This window comes from Arabidopsis thaliana, chromosome 3 (genome assembly GCF_000001735.4).
Source record: "Arabidopsis thaliana chromosome 3, partial sequence".
Lineage (NCBI taxonomy): Eukaryota > Viridiplantae > Streptophyta > Magnoliopsida > Brassicales > Brassicaceae > Arabidopsis > Arabidopsis thaliana.
The window spans coordinates 18,637,531-18,659,015 of NC_003074.8; the positions used below are offsets into that span (position 1 = coordinate 18,637,531).

Sequence of the window (21,485 nt, forward strand, 5' to 3'; positions counted from 1 at the left end):
ATGTCTGGTCAGAGCACTTATTTGCTGCCTTTCAATAATTGCCATTTTTAAACACGTTTTTTATGTTACAATACGCAAAAAGGACAACGACAACAAACAATTTTTGAACGGTCTTTAAGTCGTCGTACACAATTCTTTAAAATAAATAGAATCTTGTAAGTTGTTGGCTGTAGAAAAATTTCCTTATCTTATAATGATGGTAAATATATGGTCTATGTTAAATGATGGTACACAGAGATGGTGTCACATTACATTAATATTGTTTTCAACTTCCTTATCTTATATAACAGTCTTGAGCTTTGGCTTTAAAATACAGAACAAAAATGGCCGACGTAACTTTTATTTCCTCAAGCATTGTTCGACCTCAAATCATAAACCAAGAAGGTCGTGAAAAGATCCATCTAACTCCATTTGATCTTAATCTTCTCTATGTTGATTATACTCAAAGAGGTCTTCTCTTCCCCAAACCCGACCCGGAAACCCATTTCATCTCTCGATTAAGAACCTCTCTTTCTTCTGCTCTAGATATTTACTTCCCCTTCGCTGGTCGTCTTAACAAAGTTGAAAATCATGAAGACGAAACGGTGTCGTTTTACATCAATTGTGACGGCTCTGGTGCTAAATTCATCCATGCCGTATCCGATTCTGTTTCGGTAAGCGATCTTCTTCGACCTGATGGCTCTGTTCCTGACTTTTTCAGGATTTTCTATCCCATGAACGGTGTCAAAAGCATCGACGGCCTCTCGGAGCCCTTGCTTGCTTTACAAGTTACCGAGATGAGAGATGGAGTTTTCATCGGTTTTGGTTACAATCACATGGTCGCAGACGGTGCTTCCATCTGGAATTTCTTCAGGACTTGGTCAAAGATTTGCTCTAATGGTCAACGGGAGAATCTTCAACCTCTTGCTCTCAAAGGATTGTTCGTGGACGGGATGGATTTCCCGATACATATTCCGGTTTCAGACACAGAGACGTCACCACCAAGCCGTGAGCTTTCTCCGACATTCAAAGAGAGAGTTTTTCACTTCACAAAGAGGAATATCTCAGATCTCAAAGCTAAAGTCAACGGAGAAATTGGCTTGCGTGACCATAAAGTCTCGTCCTTACAAGCGGTCTCGGCTCACATGTGGCGATCAATCATTAGACACAGTGGTCTAAACCAAGAAGAAAAGACGCGTTGCTTTGTAGCAGTGGATCTAAGGCAGAGACTAAACCCTCCGCTTGACAAAGAGTGTTTTGGTCATGTGATCTATAACTCGGTAGTTACAACCACAGTGGGGGAGTTGCATGATCAGGGTCTAGGGTGGGCTTTTTTGCAAATAAATAATATGTTGAGATCTTTGACGAATGAAGACTATAGAATTTATGCTGAGAATTGGGTTAGAAATATGAAGATTCAAAAATCAGGTCTTGGAAGTAAAATGACTAGGGACTCTGTAATTGTGTCAAGCTCTCCTCGGTTTGAAGTGTACGATAACGATTTCGGTTGGGGCAAACCGATAGCGGTTCGAGCTGGACCGAGTAACAGTATTAGTGGCAAACTCGTGTTTTTTCGTGGGATTGAAGAAGGCTGTATTGATGTTCATGCGTTTCTATTGCCCGACGTACTTGTGAAACTACTGGCTGACGTGGAATTTCTGGAGAAGTGTGGCTAGTGTATGATTTGATTGGTTGAGTTATTAAATTAGTGTTTTTGTTGAGTTATTGAATTAGTGCTTTTGTTATTGTCTGCTAGGTTATGATATCCTTCAATTATTGAATTTATTAATGTTGCTAACAGTTCTGTGTTTACAAACGACGGACCATACACATGCTTGTTTAGTGGAAAAAAGAAGACAAAGACAATTATTGAATTTTATGTTTGTTATTTACTTTGTTGTCACTTGTCAGCTAGTAGTTTTTTTACGTAAACTAGTGCTTAATTTTAAAGTTTGTTATGGGGCGGTGCGTAAGATTATCTTTGTCTTAATTTACCTAATTTTAAATTACGTAAGATTGGTTTATCCACATTTATGTAGATACAATTTATAAATGTAACACGCACATGTTAAAAGAGAAAAAGAAAAGGAAAATCATCACTCATTGGTGAGTATACAAAGGCCAAAGCACATTAGAATATGTGAGTAAGGTGCCTCGATTAGAAAAATTGGAATCTTCATTGTAAGGAAAATAGAAAAGAGAAAATGACTATTGTTTTTGTCTGGCTCACATAGGTTTTATATATGGCAGATGTGATTCAGAATTCCCACTAGAGAGAAGAAAAAATGGCAGATGTGACCGTAATTTCTTCAAGCATTGTTCAACCCCGAAGCACAAACCAATCGGGTCGGACAAAGATCCATCTCACTCCATTTGATCTTAACCTTCTCTATGTTGATTATCCTCAAAGAGGTCTTCTCTTCCGCAAACCCGAGCCTGAAACCCGTTTCATCTCTCGGTTAAAGACATCTCTTTCGACTGCTCTAGAGATCTACTTCCCCTTTGCTGGTCGTCTTGTGAAAGTGGAGAATCTTGAAAACGACACGGTGTCGTTTTACATTGATTGCGAGGACGACAATTAGGTGCCAAGTTTGTCTACGCAGAATCCAAATCTTTATCGGTGAGTGATATCCTTCAACCTCACGGCTCTGTTCCTGATTTCATGAGTCATTTCTTCCCATCTATAGACGTTAAAAGTATCTACGGTCTCTCGGAGCCCTTGCTTGCTTTGCAAGTCACCGAGTTGAAGGATGGTGTCTTCATCAGTTTTGGTTACAATCACATGGTTGCCGATGGAGCTTCGATTTGGAATTTCTTCAATACTTGGTCCAAGATTTGCTCAAATGAATACGATCATCAGAAGAATCTCAAGCCTCTTGTTCTCAGAGGATGGTTCCTCGACAAGATCGATTACCGGATCCATATTCCGGCTTCTGAGGCGGATGCCCCGACAAGTGATGAGATTTCTCAGATGCCCACTTCGAAAGAGAGAGTTTTTCACTTCACAAAGAAGAATATTTCAGAGCTCAAAACTAAAGCCAACGGTGAAACCGGCTCAAGTGACCTAATCATCTCGTCTTTACAAGCGCTTTCCGCACATTTATGGAGGTCAATTATCAGACACAGTGGTATGAAACGAGAAGAAGAAACGCATTGCAAAGTGGCTGTGGATTTGAGGCAGAGGCTAAACCCTCCGCTTGACAAAGAGTGTTTTGGGAACGTGAACAATCTCGGGGTAGCTACTGTCACGGTTGGGGAACTTTTGGATCATGAGATTGGTTGGGCTGCTTTGCAAATAAGTAAAATGGTGAGGTCTCAAACTGATGAGAAGTATAAAACTTTTGCTGAGAATTGGGTTAACAATGTAAAGATCTCAAAAACAGGTGATGGAAGTAGAATGGTTTGTGATTCTGTGGTTGTCTCAAGCTCTCCTTGGTTTGATGTGTATGGGAATGATTTTGGTTGGGGAACCGATTGCAGCTAGAGGTGGACCGGGGAACAGTATAAGTGGTAAGCTTGTGCTTTTCCAAGGGATTGAAGAAGGAAGTATTGATGTTCATGCAACCTTATGGTGTGATGTACTTGTGAAGTTATTGGCTGATGTTGAATTTATGGAGAATATGTAACTGTTACATGATTGTTTGGCTGAGAAATAAAACATGTACAGTATTTGGCTAAAACCAAGCTTAGATGCTACTGCTTGTAAGTTGTGATTTATTAGGCCTAGAAAAATAATATTGATTTTGGAGCTTTGCATAATCTTATGGATTCTGAAATTTTTATCTTAATTCTATTTTCCTTAACTTTCTTTTTTTCTTTCCATTTTTGGTTACCCTAATCGACAATATTTCAGAGTGGGTTGAGGAAAATTAATTTTATTTCCCAAATCCAACGAAAGTTTTCCAATTTTTTTTTGTTTCTTAACAAAAAAAAGAGTCTCCTCTAATTTATGTGTTATAAAAGGTAAAACTTCTTATTCTTTATATTTACGTTTCCATTTCTTTTCAAACATTTCAATATTGACGGCTAAAACATCACCCTCGTTTTATATTAGCCTACTGTAATATCATTGAGTTTTGATGGATTATGGATGTATTTGCAAGGTTGTTTGAGAAAAAACTGATGTGTTAATTAGGAAATCATATAAGGTTTGTTTATGTGATTGTCTTTTGAGTTGAGCATGAATCATCTTCTTCGACGATCACAAGTCGGTAGCTTGTTGAGGATTTTTCCTTGTAGGTTTTCCATATTGCGCTTCCCCAAAACTGTTTCTTTGCCGTTTGGAGAGCAAGAGTGAGGAAGATTTGCTCCGGGAGCAGGAGCGCAAAAGAAGGATAGAAAAACTACGGAAATTTATGCGGCCCCGGACAGAACTAAGAAGCATTTATCAGCGCGAGAAGGACGGTGAAAAGATGGAATCCGAAGGAGTACCGATTCACAAGATGTTAGCTTCTTACATATATGTATTTGACCTAAATGGAATTGAAAAGTATTTGAACAAGTTAGAGGAGAAAAGACCAAAGGGATTTGCTTTAGATATGCTGCGTAAGTCAGAGCCGTTACTGGTTACTAATGAGTATTACAATATCCTCGGACCATTTAGAGTCTTTCGGATTCTCAGGGAAATGTATAAGCGTTTCGGAGAAAAGGAAGACCTTACGCCGTTTGTGGAACTTAGCTAAGGACATGAAAGTGTCTAAGGACATCAATGAATATAGTTGCATGATTCTGGCGTTGTGGTTGAAAGATGATATCGAAGGGGCTCACGAACTTCTTGAAGAGTGGGATACCGGAGAGCATCATCTTTCCAAAGTCAAGCTAAACGATATTCTGGGTTTTGTTTACTGCAGAAAACTTGTAATACAAGGCACCGAGTTGATGGTGAATTATATGTTCGAAGAACATAAGGAAGAGGAGGAGAAGAAGAAGACGGCAATGGAGGTGAGGCGTAACGGATGGGACCCCAAGAAAAATCTTGCATTGTCTGCGTACGCATGTGTTCAATATGTGGAGGGCCAGAGAGACATTGAGAGTACAGTTGATGTTTTGAGATTGTTGGGGAAGCGTGAGCCACAAGATGCTATTATGGATGAAGACCGATTGAGTAAGAAAATGGTAGAGGCAATGAGAGGAGGAGGATACGTTGGTGATGTTTGAACAAGATGATGATAATTATAGTGAAGATCAGGTATATAAACAAATACCAAAACGAATATCAATTGATTAGAGATATACATTTTTTAATTTTGGGCGATTATGTTTTCGTTTGCTACAACTACACACGTTTGCGCTAATTGTTAGACCAGCCTAACTCAACTTCGCCACATAAATGAATTTTAAAATATATAAGGCGAAATGTTTTTAGTAGAAAATGTTTGTATACGAGTTTGAAAATTCATATGATTGTTTAATGCTTAACTTATGGTTGAATATGTCATAGGACTCATATCTATGGATAATTGCTATAATTACAGTTGGGTAGTGGATGATGTTGATTGTAAAGGCTTCTCTTCTTCAAAAACATGGGAAGCTTTTGAGGCCGAGAGAGGAGGAAAAAGACTAGTCTGCTTCTATAGGATTTACAGGAGTAGTCCCTACCACCTAAACAGATTGTATCATCATCAGAATTTGCCTTATGCTCTGCACAAATTGAAACAAAGGGATCACTTGCTGATTTGTTGTGATTACTTCTCTCTAAATGGTGATTGGTATTCTCAAGATTAAGCCTCAACCAGCAACTGCTCTGCTGTTGGCCTGAACTTCTGTCCTGGATTCGATGAAGCTCTCCAATTGCTCCATCAATCATTAGGAAAATTGCTGTTCAAGCTTCAGTTTTTCACATTTGAAAACAAAGAAACAACGTGGTCCACAACCACTCAATCTGGCTCATCGATTATCTTCAAGAACATCTACAGCGAAGTGGATAATACCATTACATCGACAGCGAAGTGGATAATACCATTACATCTCGAAGACACATTGGAGAAATTTAATGATCCTTTGAATACAATAGCCTCGCTAAACCTAATATCCAAACTCACTCCCATAGAATAAGGTGAATAATTACATACTATAGAAGTCTAGGACATAATTGGGATAGAAATGTAAATTCCCAAACTTTGGTGTTTTGAAATTAAAAATGGTTAGTATACTGTATACGTAGTGATTTTGTCTGTCATGAGATCTCCTTGACCCTATTGTCTGATATACTTGTTGTAAATCACTAGTTGATGTTGAATATGTGGATGCAAAATCACTAGTTAATATAATATTTTGATACCGTATCAAACTAAGCGACAAGAGTATCATCAATTCGTCAAATGCACACTAACCTATACATATAATATCCAAACCTACTCCCACAACATAATTGGTTTTTAAACAATCCCCATTAACTACTTCAAGACGTCTTAACTAACCCGAAAGCTTTGTAACCAATGATCAATCCCCATTGGTTATAAATTTGTAACCAATGATCTATTTTGGCATTACAAAGCTTTTCAGTATTCTTGTGATCTTGTCTTGACGAAAAAATGGACGATGTGACCGTGATTTCTTCGAGCATTGTTCAACCCGGAAACGCCAGGCATTCGGGTCGGGAAAAGATCCATCTCACTCCATCCGATCTTAGCCTTCTCTATCTTAATTACCCTCAAAGAAGTCTCCTCTTCCCCAAACCCTACCCGGAAACCCGGTTCATCTCTCGGTTAAAGTCCTCTCTCTCTACGTCTCTAGAGATCTACTTCCCCTTAGCTGGTCGTCTTGTCAAAGTCAACAACCATGAAGACAATACGGTGTCGTTTTACATCGACTGTGACGACGGCCGTGGTGTCAAATTTGTCCATGCTATAGCCGAATCTGTCTCGGTAAGCGATATCCTTCAACCTCATGGCTCTGTTCCTGACTTTTTCAGGCTTTTCTTTCCCATGAACGGTGTTAGAAGCATCGACGGGCTCTCAGAGCCCTTACTTGCTTTACAAGTCACCGAGATAAAAGATGGAATCGTCATTAGTTTCGGTTACAACCACTTGGTGGCTGATGGTTCTTCTATGTGGAACTTTATCCACGTTTGGTCAAAGCTTTGCTTGAATGGTCAGTGGGAGATTCATCAGCCTCTAGTCCTCAGAGGATGGTTCCTCGACAACATTGATTTCCCTATTCATATTCCGGCTTCAGAGATAGAGACAGAGAGGGCAAGAAATCGTGAAGTTTCAACTAAGGAGAGAGTTTTTCACTTCACAAAAGAGAAACTTTCAGATCTCAAAGCTAAAGCTAACGACGAAATAGGCTCAAGCGACATAAAAATATCATCTCTTCAAGCAGTTTTGGCTCATCTATGGCGATCAATAGTTAGACACAGTGGTCTAAACCAAGAAGAAGAGAGTCGCTGCGGAGTAGCAGCAGATTTTAGGCAGAGGCTAAACCCTCCGCTTGATAAAGACTGTTTTGGTAATGTAGCCAATCTTGGGTTAACTACAGCCACAGTGGGGGATTTGCTCGATCGTGGACTGGGATGGGCTGCTTTGCAAATAAATAAAACTGTGAGGTTGCACACGAATGAAAACTTTAGAACTTTTTCTGAGAATTGGGTTAGAAATGGTAAGATCCCAAGAATTGATGTTAGAAGTAGAATGGGTGATCATGGTTTTATGGTCAGTAACTCTCCTTGGTTCCAAGTGTACGATAATGATTTCGGTTTAGGTAAACCGATGGCTGTTCGAGCTGGACCGGCTAATGGCATTGGTGGCAAGCTTGTAGTTTTTCGAGGGATCGAAGAAGGAAGTATCGATGTCCATGCGATATTGACCTTATCGTTATGGTCTGATGTGTTACTGAACTTATTTGATGATGTTGAATCTTTGGAGAATGTAATTACATGAATGTGTAGTAAACTTCTTGGATGATGTTAAATATCATAGTTAAGATTTTCTATCTTAATTAAGTGTCTATTCTGTGCACTAAGAGCACCACCATCGATGACACATGCACTTCAGAGTCTAGCCAATAAAAATATTAGTTTTTAATACAGTTTCATCATTTAATTAATCGTTTAGTTATTGAAAAAACATCAACCAATCAAGGAGTGCCAAATGTAGACATGTGTTTCTGGAAATGTCTTTAGAGCATCCACATTTATTGGTTTTTAAGAAGGAATCCTTTAAATTGTTTATTAGTTAATTTTGATAGTTTTGTAGTTTAGAGTTTTTGTAGAGTTTTTGTAATTTTTATTGCCCAATGATGAAATCCTTAAGTGGGTTTCTTAAAAAAGTATTTTTAGAAAAGAAAATTGTTAATATTCACACTAGTCATGATATATTCTGAATAGCTTTTAAGAAATTGGATTTTGAGAAAGAAAAGAACAATATTTTTGCATTGTGAATGTGAAGTAGAAACAATTAATAGTAAAAGTTGTGAATGGAGATTTTTACTCAAGAAGACTACTACTTCATGCAACTTATCAACGACCTACCACGGCATCACCGCCATTTGCACATACTCATGAAACATCACACTCCTACACAAGTCATATGAGTTTGATACAAATGTTGTCATGGTCCAATTAGTCCTCTTATGTGCACTAGTTAGCTAACTTGGACTGCATTCCATCATAAGATGTGCAATAAGGTACTCCAATTTCTTATTATCAGAAGCTAGTGAGCTCTCAGTCCGCTTGGCCAACAAAGGGTCAAACAAAAAGCTTTGAAGAGTTTCCAAACAGTAAGCTACACTGCATAACTGAAGCTACATGGCCTAGATACAGAGTGTGTCATATGTCTTTCGGAGTTTGTATCCGGAGAGCGAGTCAAGCTTCTTCCAAGTTGCACCATGGATTCCATGTCCGGTGTATAGAAAAATGGCTCAGTTCACACTCATCTTGTCCCACCTGCAGGCACTGCCTCATTCAGACTTGCAAGAAGATAGTTGGCTGCAGTGAGACAGTATCATCACCTAATCAACCACAACAAAACATGCATATAGCACCGCTAGGACCGGAATCATTATAACATGTTGAATAGACAACAACAATATGAAGCAAAGTCATATGCAAACGAATCACAGCCAAAACAAATTCGGGACCATATATGAATTTCAACAATATGCAAGTACACAAAACGAATTTTGATTCTACATAAAGCAAGAGACTTTGAGACCTAGCCCTAGAACCCAAAACCAGCTCACTACTTTAGATTTTGTATCAAATTTCAAAACTCACTCCACAGTACTTGACTTCAACGACTCCCCTTCAACACAGATACAAAGAAATCATGATAAAGACACAAAAGATCTAACCTTTTTAAGGGCAAGAGCGAGAGAAATCATGATAGAAAATTCTCTGTTTGGAATTTAGAGAGAAGCCAAGACACTCTTATATGAGTATGGTTCGAAGAATGGAATTGGTGAACCAAGTCGTCGATGATTTGGCTCTTCTCTCCCGATTTCATGCTCGATACGTCGGAGATCAAATCGATTCGAATCGCCGGCCGTCGGACAAAACAAAGAAGTGAAAAACGAGAGGAAAAAGGAAAACATGAGTGTTGTAATTTTTTTTGTTTTTCGACGACTTACAGTCAGTCGACCACGTCGGCGTCTCTAAACCCATCCAAAAAAACTAATATTGGGATCGATCCTAACTATTTAGTTGGGTTTTCATTTAGTTTTGGACTTTTAATTAGCTAGAAACTCATTAAAAACTGCCGATGGACTTGCTCTTAGTGTATGTGGAGAGACATCATCTTTCTCCGATAAACTTTATTTTTATTCTTTTTTTATTCTTATTATAATTAAAGACATCCTCATTATTTGTCCAATGAAAATGCTCTAACCGAATTAGAATAACTATGAATTTGATAAATTTTTATCTCTTGATTAGATTCCTTTATGTTATGTCTTTCCCTATCTGACTCACAATACTCAACAACTATCTGACTCACAATACTCAACAACTGCGCATATGAAAAGCTTATTAGAATAGAAACTCTTAACTGCGAGAGAATATATAGAGCTTCAAAATGTACATAGACTTGCACCGACCTAAGTCAAATACACAATCACTTTTGAATTGAAATGGGACAAACACAAGATGACGCAAACACAAAATCATATATATCAGTTTGAAGCCATTTTGTGACACAAGTCCATACTCAGAGATGAAGATTTTCTAATGACAACTACTTGTATTGGTTCTTAACTTTTAAACCAAAAAGTACTTTTTTCATTGGGTCACATTCCATAAGATATTGTTGTTACAAGGTTTGATGGCTAATAAATAACATATTAACAATCATCGAGTGGGCTGTGTCAATAAATAAAGCTATCGAAACATAACGGGCCTCTTAAAACCAAATGGGCCTAAATTCAATTAACAGCGACGAGGGATCCAAAATGCTATCGTGTTGAGCAGAGTATATGGTGCAAGAGAAGCTTGTTTTACTTGAAGCAAAGTATTCAAGTAAGCTGTCGTGTGGTGGCCACGAACTATCCTCTGTCAATAACATTCTTTAATCTTACTCTCAACACACCAATTTTGCTCTTCTCTTTCCTTTTCTAAACCACTTTTTTGATGGATTGATTATGATCATATCTCTTGTATTAACGAGCTACTAAATCCTCAAAATTTAATAACACAACAAAAGCAAGTCAAGGAACACTAGAATGAATTGTATTAACAAATCAATTACACCTAAAGAATACGAACAAGAATCGTAGAATGGGTCTAACTAGGTGCTAAAAAAAAGCCCTAGCCTTCCAAACACACTGTTTTTCCTCTGTTTTCATATAACTTTCATCACCGGACTGTAAGCCAACTCCCACCGACAGACCAATCAGGGATCGAACCACTAACCAAACTCCCAAGTCTCTCCACCGGAGAATCAAACGAGGGGTTTGAATCCAATGTAAAAGAATCCCAATCATCAAACTCAAAAGGACACTTTGGAGACATCAATACTTTATCCTCATCCTTAACCTTCACAACGAAGTTTTCTCGGTGATCATCTTCAAGATCAATGGTTACAAACGAATGGTTCAAAAGCATCTCAGCCGTCCATCTTTTCGCTGGATCTTTAACAAAACACTTCGACAAAAAATCCTTGCCTTCTTCGGACAACATCTCTGGAATCTTCGGTAACTCATCACCAACACCTATACGTATCAAAAGCGACATGAAGTGTGATCCTTCTTTAACACTCCATGCCGTTTTGCCACTAAACATCTCAACTACAGCACATCCTAAAGCCCACACGTCAGCCGCTGATCCATACTCGTTATCATTAACACATTCCGGTGCCATGTATAACGGCGTCCCTCTAATCTCCACACTTTTTCTTAACGCCGTTAAATCTCCGTCAACTCTCATCGCCAAACCGAAATCGGCAATTTTAACAGAGCCGTCGTTAAATAACAGAATATTCGCGAGTTTTATATCGCAGTGTGCAAACCCTTTAGCGTGGATGTGACGTAACCCTCGAAGCACTGATCCTGTGTGGCGACGCACGGTGGACTCCGGTAAACCCTCACCGCCAAGTTTCTTCATGTAACTCGCTAAGCTTCCTCTCGAAGCGTACTCTAATAACAAGTTATGCATCTCTTCTCCGTTCTCCACCGTTGAATCCTCGCCGTAACACCGTATGATCTCAGGACAATCACCGAGTGAATCCAACACCGATTTCTCGTTGGAGAGTGAAGCGGCGCCATAAGCATCCGTCGACTTCACAGCGATAAGTGCAGGAAAGTCGCCGGAGTTTCTAGACTTTGTCGCTGTACTGACAGTAGAGAAGGTTCCGAACCCAATTGTTTCTCCTCGAACCCACTCCATTGAAATTGAAACAAAAGCTTTTAAGAGAGATTACGAAGAACAAAGATTTGTGAAGAAGGGTTTCGTTTTTATAGATTTAGGGTAAAAGAAAGTTTCCTTTTTTTTTGTTTTGGATTAACCAAATCAGAATTGGAATGGGAATTGTAAGTATTTAGGAAATCTGAAGATACAGAGCATGTAGCTCGTGACGGTTAATTGTGCCTTATGGTGGAACTTCTTCATTATATACTATCAAGTTTTTATTATTTTTAATTGTGATATTTGTTTTCCTTAGTCTTGAATTTTTGGGGTAATTAATGCACGTGATGAAAGCGGATATTTGATATTTTTCTCGTTGGGCTGCTAAAAACGAAATTTAGTAACAAAATATTTATTAACTTGGGAAAATCAATATTATCGCATGACTTTGGTTTTGGTTACTACGAGATTTTACAGAATCTTTAGGTTAATTACTCCCATATCAGTGTATCATTTACCAATATTTAAATTTTAAGGAGTACTACTTATTGACAAAAAGAAAAACACATTTACTTTTTCTTTCTTTCTTTCTAAATGGTGTTAGGATTTGAAATCAAGAAATTTGATGGTCAATCTTTAACGGAAGCTTGACCTTAAGTTTATTAACCAATCTACGACGATTAGTATTAGTTAACCAAATTATGCTTAAGACATCCATTAGACTATTAGAGTATTACCAATGAGGTTGGTCTTCTTTCAAGGACGTTGATACTTGATAAGATAAAATTATAAAAATTGCAAGTTGAGGTTTGTGGTGTTGTTTGGTGATTCCAAGAATCAATTCCTTCTCAATTTAGTAACGTTATTGCATTTTCTCCCAGTGTTTTCTTAAACGAATATATAAAGACTAAATAAAACACACACAATTTTGTTAAATACATCATTTTTTAACTTTATATAACTATTTTTTAACTAGCATTAATAATTATTTTTCTCAACAACTACTAGCATATGATTAGTTATAGATCAATGATGTAAAACGATAATATAATATTGATTATATGTAATTGTTTCTTGTATATATAATTTATGTAAAATCAGTTCAAAGTTAATGTCTTTTCGGGATATCCACTAAAACAATAACTAAGAAGATTATTACTAAAAAAGCAGTATAATTTTTTTTTTGTATAAACTAATAAATAAAAATAGATAGTTAAATAGCAGCTGCAATTTGCATGTTTATTTTCAAATACTAATATTGATAGACGAAAAAATGCTGAATACAATGAAGTTGTCACATGTGAATTGTACTATAGTTTGTATTTTATTGTTTGCTTACAAATTCCAATAGCAATTCAACAGATTTTGATGCTTCAACATATGACTTTATCCGACAATTCTTCCAATCATTATTCTTCTTGCTAATATTTTATTAGTCACGACTTTACGATACATTTTACTTTTATCGTTAAAAAAATGCTTGATTTAGAAGTTTTCACAACAACAACAACTTGCTTGGCCGTCCGTTAATTTGTAGGTCGTAATGGCATGATTGCATGAGAATCATATAAAAATAATACTCTATCATGATTTTACATATACTTTCAATCTTTCATATATCCCTTTGCTTTATGGTTTCTACATTTTTAGTATCTACAGAGCAATATATGTACTGTTAGAAATATCTTATCCCAACTATAGTTTTGTTACAATGACTCACATATGGGTGTAAGTGACGTTTTTGATATTGCTCTATAGATAAACGTTTACACACAATTTTGTTTTGTTGATTAATTAGTTTCTACTTTCTTCTATAGAATTGGCAATATAACAATAAAATTTAACCAAGAAATTAAAACAAAGTTCTTTTCTTGTTATTGATCAGAAGGTTGCAAGATTGTCATGAAATAAATTGCGGCGCACCTCAACTATATAAAAGTTAGGGTGAATAGTAAATGAATAAATGAGTGGTCAAGAACGGCAAAGAAGTGCTTCAGAGTGAAGTTTAGTTTCTTTTCTTTCTTTATTGTCGGAATCAGACCTGAAGTCTTCGATACCAAACAGAGAGAGTAATAACAAACTTTCGCAAGTTGCGGCTCTTAAATTTTCATAAAATCTATACTAATAATAATATTTAAAACAAATATCATGATTTTTTGCTGATTATAATAATTTTAAAAAGAAGATATATAACGGACATTAACGGAATCTGACGGTGACGAACGCACAAAACTCGAAACGTAGAGTAACGCGAGCTTTGAGGTCAGAGAAGTTAGTATTATCCTTAAATTCCTTAGCCGTCACTCCGTCACCGTCACATGTTCGCATGTTCTTTCCACCAATTTAGTTATTTATTTGTTCCTAGATTTTCTTGCATATTTATTAGTATTTTTATTCTTCTAACAAATATCTTCCTCGATAATATATATATATAGAGTTTTATATTTCTCTGTATAAATGGATAAAGAAAGATCTTGCGACTTGCGGAGCTCTTTTATTCTTTTTTTGGTTTGGGTACCATGAACCAATCACATACTCCGAATTTTCTTTTCTTTTTGTTCTTTCGGCTGCTTTTATCGTAGTTGATACTTTTTTCCTATCTGCTTAGAATTATCTCTGTTGTAACAAAGAAGAATTCTATGATTCTTCTGTATCCTACACATTATAGTCTTCAACCGTCGCTTGCTATTAACGCATGATTATTGTTATGTCAGTTTTCACTTAACATATTATATATTCAGTTCTGATATTCAAATGGTATCATCCTACTTGCGTTTCGGAAAATATATACAGTCTAAGGCCCTGTTCGTTTCATCAGTAAGATGGATCATTTGGATGGAGATGAGTTTTGATGTTCGTTTGGTGCCAAAAACGGTTCATTCAGATGATCCATCCAAATGAATCATCTGGATGAGTTTGAAAATTTAGGCTAAATTTTGAAACTCATTTGGCTGAACTAAATTGGATCATTTGGATGGAGATGATTCAATCTAAAATAACAAATGACAAAAATACCCTAATTATTTCAATTGATTATTTATATGTATTTTTAGATAAAATAAATAAATAGATTTAAATCTTATTTTACAATTATTTTTTAAAAAATAAAAAATTAAATTTTCTGCTAAAACCGTAAAATTCGTTTTTCAGCCAAACCCGTACAATTACGTTTTCCCGCCAAAACCGCAAAATCATTTTTTCTCCGCAAAAATCGTAAAATTCTATTTTCCCGCCAAAACCGCAAAATCACGGTTTCCCGGCAAACCCGTAAAACCGTGATTTCCTGCCAAAACAAAAAAATCACGTTTTTCCGCCAAAACCGTAAAATCGTGTTTTCCGCCAAAACCGCAAAAATCACGTTTTCCCGCCAAAACCGTAAAATCACGTTTTCCCGCCAAAACCGTAAAATCACGTTTTCCCGCCAAAACCATAAAATCATGTTTTCCCGCCAAAACCGCAAAAATCACGTTTTCCCGCCAAAAACGTAAAATTTTGTTTTCCGCCAAAACTGTAAAATCGAGTTTTCCCGTCAAATCATAAAATCACGTTTCCCGCCAAAACCGTAAAATAAATTTATAAATGTAAAAAACTATTATTTGAAATTTATTTACTTTTAAATATATTTTAGATTAAGAATTAGATGAAAGCATGGATATTTTAGGTATTTGTATTATTGCAAATCATTTGGATGGAGATAGAGATAAGTAAACGAACAACATCTCATTCGGATGGTCCAGTCAAATGAACCGACTAAAAATAAAACGAACAAGAGTCGAATGAATCATCTAGATGGACATGTTGAATGGATCAGTTGGATGGATCTCTCAAATGGAGAAACGAACCGGACCTAAAAAGGTTGAAACTCTATGGTATACATAGTTTTAAAATAACCTAGTTGAACATAATGGAAATTGTCTAGCAAATGGGACAAAGTGGTGATCCTCCTTCCTTGGTATGGGATATCTACTCCTACTACACAACTTGATTGTTCTATTAATTAATAAGACACATATATATATATATATATATATATATATATATATATATATATATATCTCTGACAAAATACATACAAATAGTAAATCAAGAAATGCGAAATTTTAAGATAACACCGGAAAAAAAGAAGAAGTTTCAATCGTTATATATGAAGCATGTCTTTTGCTTTGGCTCAGCCATCGACCCTATAAGTGTATTTAAGTTTTTCCTCTGCTATTTTGAATTTTTTCATTTTGTTGTCATAAGTTAAAGCAAAACTCAAACTAGATCTCTTGTAAATGTTCTTTTTGGGTTGGTTGATAAAATTTAACTTAAAAAATGTTTCTATCTTATTCCCTTAGCTAATTCTATTCTTGTTTTAATCTTAAATTATTCTCTAATTAGCTACTTAATAAGCAGTGTAAGTCACTCCAAAACGTGTAAAGCTTTCTCTTTCAGACGTGATAATCGAGACTTGTATTTCGCATTTCTTTTCCGACGCCGATAAAGTTGTGGCTCGCCGGCGTCGGACTTTTGGTTCTGCTATTTGCTTCCTTACCTTTCTCTTATGTTTTCTGCTACCGGTTACCGTCGCTTTGCGCTTTTCCGGCCTCCTCACGGATCCTCTTTTGACAGAGTTTGATGTCGTAAGTCTCGCCTTTGGGTGGTTCCGAAGAGCTGATTCCAATGACTCTTCTCTTGCTGTCTCTCTGGTCGTGGTTGGTTTGAAGTTTGTTCCGGTTCTTCACTGAAGATCTATTCACATCTCTTCCGCCCCTATCCTCAAATATTTACCAGATCCTCCCGCCTTTTCTCTCTCCATCCTCGTTTCATCCGAATTTCCGATGTTTCAGAGTTTGCTGTTAGCGTTTTCGGACTCCTCTGCTCCTCTCTCCTCCGCCAGCCGCCGTGAAGTTGCTCGTGTGTATGAGCTAGGTCAAATTCTGGGTTACAGGATGCAAAGGTTGTTCTTGGTTTTGGCTTGGCCCAACAACAACCTTTTCTGTTGGGGCAGTTCTAGCCTAATTTTCTTTATGGGCTCAATTGACAATTAGGCCTCTGTGAGTTTTTATTTGGTTTGCCCTAATTTTTCTAATTTCTCTTTGTCGCTTCTTTCACCTCATCTCCTGCATCAAGACATCGTGCTTCCTCAGTCTCCTTTTCCATCCTACCAAGACAAGGAGATGTACATTCCTCCTACTCGAAGTGAGAGCCCTCCTTCATCGTTATCCCTTCCCAAGTTGTTGAGAAGATGTTCACCTTTATCCCTTCCCATTTTGTTGAGAGGATGTTCTTCGGAGAGATCTTTCTCTTGTGTCTTAGTTGGCTTAGCATTAGCCAAATCTTTGATTGGAATTGTTGTCCTAGTTGGAGCGTCAATCCCGTACAATAGATCACGCTTAGTGTTCTTTGTTTCCAATGACATCGTTTCACTCGATATCTTTTATGGTTTTGAGTGTTAGGATTGTTCTTTTATTCTCTTGTTCTTATGTTTATTGTTTGACCTTAAGAGCAACTTCATTGCACAATAGAAAGAGGATATCTTTAATAATATTAAAACATTAAATTTACAAAATATTAATATTCAAATATGAAGGATCTTTAAATTGGAGATATCATATCCTCTCAAAAATGTCTATTCTTAGACATTTAAGATATTGTGTCTTTATTTTAAAGACATCCAAAAATTAAAATAATATTTTTTGGAATATATTATATTTTAAGTGTAAGAAGACACTCTCCTTATTTGTTCAATGTAGATGCTCTAATGGCAGTAATTTCTGCAATTTCTTTCTTTTGGCTGATGTTTATTCCAGCTCTTGTAATCAAGTTATCTTTTGATGGATAGTTTTATAAAAGATTGGTCACAAAAAAAAAATAGTGTAAGTCTATAAATACATATTAGTGGAATATGTTTTTATTGATTAGAGATTTAGAGTATTAACATATACTTCTTGTTATGCCAAAGAATCCTAAAGTTATATTAGAATTAGATTCAACTACAACATGATTGCGTTTTCTGTTTTTTTTTTTTTTCGTCAACAACATTGCGTTAAACTTTAAAGAGAATTTATTTGAATATTTAGATACGTATATAGGTGACAGCACCCGCCGTTGGTTCTGACAAAACGGTAAATCAAATGCTCATAAGCTTGACATCTAAAGAAAAAAGGGAGCTAAAAAAATTGATCCAACTTGACGTATAAGTGGAATCGATTTTTTGAAAGCATACATGGGGTTGGGGTCCCTGTCCCTCTAAAGATAAGCATAATTCAACATTTTCGAATATTCCTTAGAATACGAATTGTGACTTATAATCTTTAAACGTCATTATACTAGTGCTAATTATCCTCTGCATGCATGACGTCCCCAAATCAGACAAACATTAATTCGAACCTTATTTTGATTGAATAACATTCAATTTCATTAGTATATTTTGGGAAACAATGCATGCACACCCACTTCCTTGACCGAGCTGATAAATTCAGAATTAGGTAAGCCAAACCCAAAATGGGCTGCCGAAACAAAGTGCATGAACATCAATTTAAACATGTTTTTCTTTGTTAAAGTTGAGTCAAAGGCTATTCTAAAAATATTACATTTTTTTTTTTGGAAGTTCCAAATAAAAAGGAAGCCGTCACTATACTATTCACGACAAGAAGATTTACATCATTCCTGAAATTATCAATCAAACGAATAGCTAAAAATGTAAAAATTGTATTGGGTTTTTGGAGTGGACTATTCAGGAATTTCATCTCATAATGGGTTTTTATATAAGATAAATAGTTACAACCCATTTTTAAGAGGCCCAAGGGACGTTTATTTTAAAAAGCTACTGATCCCTTTACAAATTTACGAACAAATAAAGCATATCTTCGAAATTACCAATCTGTATCACACAAAAAAACAACAACACTGAGATATGGAAATTTTCGAGATTAATCTAACGGTGAAGTCCTTATGTGAAATTACGAAACTGCCTTATTCATGTTCATCTTCATCTTTCTGAAGTACCCCTTTTGCTCCCAGAACAATGTCCGCCGTCGTGCTCCGACCAAAACATGTAGTCTAAGTCTAATACTAGTTTGTATCATTATCTGTTACAACAAACATATCTGTGTACGGTAAAGGGCTTATCTTTGTGAAATGGATCTTTATTTGGGCTTTACCTTGTGACACAATAATATGTAGCCTTGGTTTGTGATATAAATTATTTTTTAAAGTTGGGATGTCAGCTGGGTTTCTCCATCTTCTGTAATGAATGTAGTTGATTCAAGTTCCGAGAAATTTATGAAGAAGCAAAAAAAAGAAAGCAAAAAAAAAACATTTAAGTACGAGATAGATTGATATACACTCATTCAAAAGAGAAAAAGTTATTTATACAGCAAGATAGTAGTAGTAATACAATCTGCCTTTCTAGTTTGTTAACTAAAAAGAAGAACAATAGAAAACATATAATTTTACATATATAACTCACCAATATTAAAATCAATATATATGGTAATTTATTTTCTAAACAATTTTTGTTTTATTTCATAAGAGTCTGTTTTCGTTTAATTTAATAAGAGGCTTAGACTTTTGTATTTATATATTAATTATTACATGCATTGAAATTTTGCAGAATCTTACACTCTAAAAGTATGATATATATTTTTATTTTTCAATAAGTGTTAAAATGCTAAACAACACCACAGATGTTCGTGTTATCGATTTGTCTCCAAAACTTCCTGTTATCTATAAAGTTGGCTCACAAAATCATACACCTATGCATCAAGAACGTACCACAGGTACGAAATGCCATAAATTATAAACTTTTGACGCTTACATTGGAAACAAGACAGAAAACAATACTATTATTCAACTCACAAAACCTTAACTAGATGTCTGAAAGCTAAAACATGTTGCATTGATCAGTGACAAGAGACTATTTCATTTAGTAATGATAAATTGATAAACTATGCTTATTCTTTAGTCTTTACAACCAAGTTGTCTGACTTTTAAATTGTTAATTAACCATCCCAAACATTATCGAAACCCGGAAAGATAAAAACATTTAAAAAAAATGCTCTCATAGTTTCATGATACTAAATTCAACTCCCTCGATAATATTTTTTCCCGTCATATTAATAAACATATGATATATATTTAAAAATCAACATCATCATCATCTAAGAATCTGTGCATTTCCAAGCATCTGGTGATGATCAGACCGCATAATGCCACACCCTTTTCCTCCATATCCTCCACCAACAGTACCCGCAAGTGCTCCTCCGGCCACCGCCGTCATTCCTCCGCCGTTAACCACCGCATGTTCCTCCAGCGACTGCACTTGCTTCTTGAGAAACTTAACGTAATGGATAGCCTCATCGAGCATCGACGCCGTATCCATCTTAGTCCCACCGGGAACAAGCCGCTGAAGAATCCGAATCCGCTCGCTTATCCTCTCCCTTCGATGCCGAGCTGCCACGCTCTGTGGATCCTTAGAGATCCTCACGTTCTTTCTCTTTGGTGGCTTTACGGATTCCGGATCAATATGTATAGGCTGCATCACGGCTATTCGAAAGATCATCTCTCTCATCGCCGCCATGTTGGCGTTGTCGCTGCAGCCTCCTCTCTTCTCCGGGAGAGATGATGACGGGGAGGGGGCGTACCGGAAATTTAAACCGGGTTGGTGGTGAGGCATGGTTTGGTCAAATGGGAGATGAGAATGAGTGGGGTTGAAGAAGAACGGGTGGGTGTTGGATTCAGAAAGCATCATAATGTTATGGGGATTAGGGTTAGGGTTTGAGTTAGAGAAGTGTTCAGGAAGCTTCTCCATCTGCTGCATCATCATGTTCATTAGAATGTCGGAGTTATCCATCCTCCTTTTTTGTGGAATTTATAGGGTTTGTTTTTTCTTTGAGAGATATGGAGAAGCTGGTGAGATAAGGTATGGAGGAAGAAGAAGATGGACTGACAAAGCTTGAAATTTAGGGCTTTGTGTGTCTGAATCACAGAAGAGATGATGGTGGAAGACAGAGGGAGAGTTATGTGCGAAATGTAAACTGTTACTACCAATCAGAGATTCAGCAATATAAAAGGAAGTGATGGATTTATATAGCACTTTGTGACCCATTCTTATTATTTTACTCCTTTTTATTACATATATAATTTATAACAATTAGGATTGTTTTCCTTCTTCTATTTTTCACACTCCTAAAACTTTGTAACACACACGTATATGTATTTAGTAAATATATGTATGTATACATTAACGTACACTAGCTAGCAGTTGAAAATTTGTTCATTGCTTTGACATGGATGTTTCAACCTTCCATATGCATTGGACAGTTATATTTATGTTGCACGTATTTTTTTTAACTATAAATAAAATTATACTATTTATTTTATGACAAAAAATATAAATTTATTTACTTTAAACTTTCAATACCAGTTTTGCATAAATTAGTTGGTGTACTTATATATACTTTTGTCTGGAATCATTGCAACTCGCAAGAGATTGGAATCACTAGTCACTTGGTGTCACTAAAATTAGCTGATGAATGGAAAATTCGTTTTGAGTCATATTTCATGAAGGATATTATCCTTTGTCTGGATCAACCGTTCACGTGTCACAATCGGTGGGATTTTGGACCCACGAGTTGTGAACTAAGGCGCTTCTGGACAAATGAAGGTGCATGAACCGCTCTCACCATTTGAGGCAGCAACCATGAATTTTCCTATTTCTACAATTTTAATTTGTTTTCAAAATATAAAA

General features: G+C 36.3%; 6 protein-coding genes, 2 long non-coding RNA genes and 2 pseudogenes across 11 annotated transcripts; 6 read left to right on the forward strand and 4 right to left on the reverse strand.

The window, feature by feature from the left end:
• Positions 1–204: 204 nt before the first annotated feature.
• AT3G50280 (HXXXD-type acyl-transferase family protein) lies at positions 205–1,945 on the forward strand. Of its 2 annotated transcripts, NM_001339464.1 has the most exons (2): positions 221–615; positions 701–1,883. In NM_001339464.1, the coding sequence occupies exon 2, from the start codon at positions 714–716 to the stop codon at positions 1,653–1,655; it is 942 nt and encodes a 313-aa protein (NP_001325708.1). In that variant the 5' UTR covers positions 221–615; positions 701–713; the 3' UTR covers positions 1,656–1,883. The 2 variants fall into 2 exon arrangements, with proteins under 2 accessions (NP_190597.1, NP_001325708.1); NM_114888.2 differs by having other exon boundaries at positions 205–1,945.
• A 196-nt stretch (positions 1,946–2,141) lies between these two features.
• On the forward strand, positions 2,142–3,726 carry AT3G50290 (HXXXD-type acyl-transferase family protein). The gene has a single exon (NM_114889.4). It carries the CDS (start codon positions 2,642–2,644, stop codon positions 3,461–3,463), a length of 822 nt encoding a protein of 273 aa, NP_190598.3. The 5' UTR covers positions 2,142–2,641; the 3' UTR covers positions 3,464–3,726.
• A 541-nt stretch (positions 3,727–4,267) lies between these two features.
• On the forward strand, positions 4,268–5,134 carry AT3G50295 (annotated as a pseudogene). The gene has a single exon.
• A 1,195-nt stretch (positions 5,135–6,329) lies between these two features.
• AT3G50300 (HXXXD-type acyl-transferase family protein) lies at positions 6,330–7,980 on the forward strand. Its single transcript, NM_114890.3, has one exon. It carries the CDS (start codon positions 6,513–6,515, stop codon positions 7,857–7,859), a length of 1,347 nt encoding a protein of 448 aa, NP_190599.2. The 5' UTR covers positions 6,330–6,512; the 3' UTR covers positions 7,860–7,980.
• A 413-nt stretch (positions 7,981–8,393) lies between these two features.
• On the forward strand, positions 8,394–8,975 carry AT3G50301 (annotated as a pseudogene). Its single transcript has one exon.
• Positions 8,976–10,544: 1,569 nt separating this feature from the next.
• MAPKKK20 (mitogen-activated protein kinase kinase kinase 20) lies at positions 10,545–11,991 on the reverse strand. The gene has a single exon (NM_114891.2). It carries the CDS (start codon positions 11,792–11,794, stop codon positions 10,766–10,768), a length of 1,029 nt encoding a protein of 342 aa, NP_190600.1. The 5' UTR covers positions 11,795–11,991; the 3' UTR covers positions 10,545–10,765.
• A 4,209-nt stretch (positions 11,992–16,200) lies between these two features.
• AT3G50320 (uncharacterized protein) lies at positions 16,201–17,187 on the reverse strand. The gene is made up of 4 exons (NM_114892.2): positions 16,988–17,187; positions 16,847–16,895; positions 16,606–16,659; positions 16,201–16,504 (listed from the first exon to the last, which is right to left on the reverse strand). Exons 1-4 carry the CDS (start codon positions 17,151–17,153, stop codon positions 16,306–16,308), a joined length of 468 nt encoding a protein of 155 aa, NP_190601.2. The 5' UTR covers positions 17,154–17,187; the 3' UTR covers positions 16,201–16,305.
• Positions 17,188–18,701: 1,514 nt separating this feature from the next.
• AT3G08105 lies at positions 18,702–19,012 on the forward strand. The gene has a single exon (NR_141389.1). It is a non-coding gene; the product is annotated as an other RNA (long non-coding RNA).
• AT3G08110 lies at positions 18,844–19,044 on the reverse strand. Its single transcript, NR_141390.1, has one exon. It is a non-coding gene; the product is annotated as an other RNA (long non-coding RNA).
• Positions 19,045–19,424: 380 nt separating this feature from the next.
• HEC2 (basic helix-loop-helix (bHLH) DNA-binding superfamily protein) lies at positions 19,425–20,847 on the reverse strand. Its single transcript, NM_114893.3, has one exon. The coding sequence runs from the start codon at positions 20,586–20,588 to the stop codon at positions 19,893–19,895; it is 696 nt and encodes a 231-aa protein (NP_190602.1). The 5' UTR covers positions 20,589–20,847; the 3' UTR covers positions 19,425–19,892.
• Between the last annotated feature and the right edge of the window lie 638 nt (positions 20,848–21,485).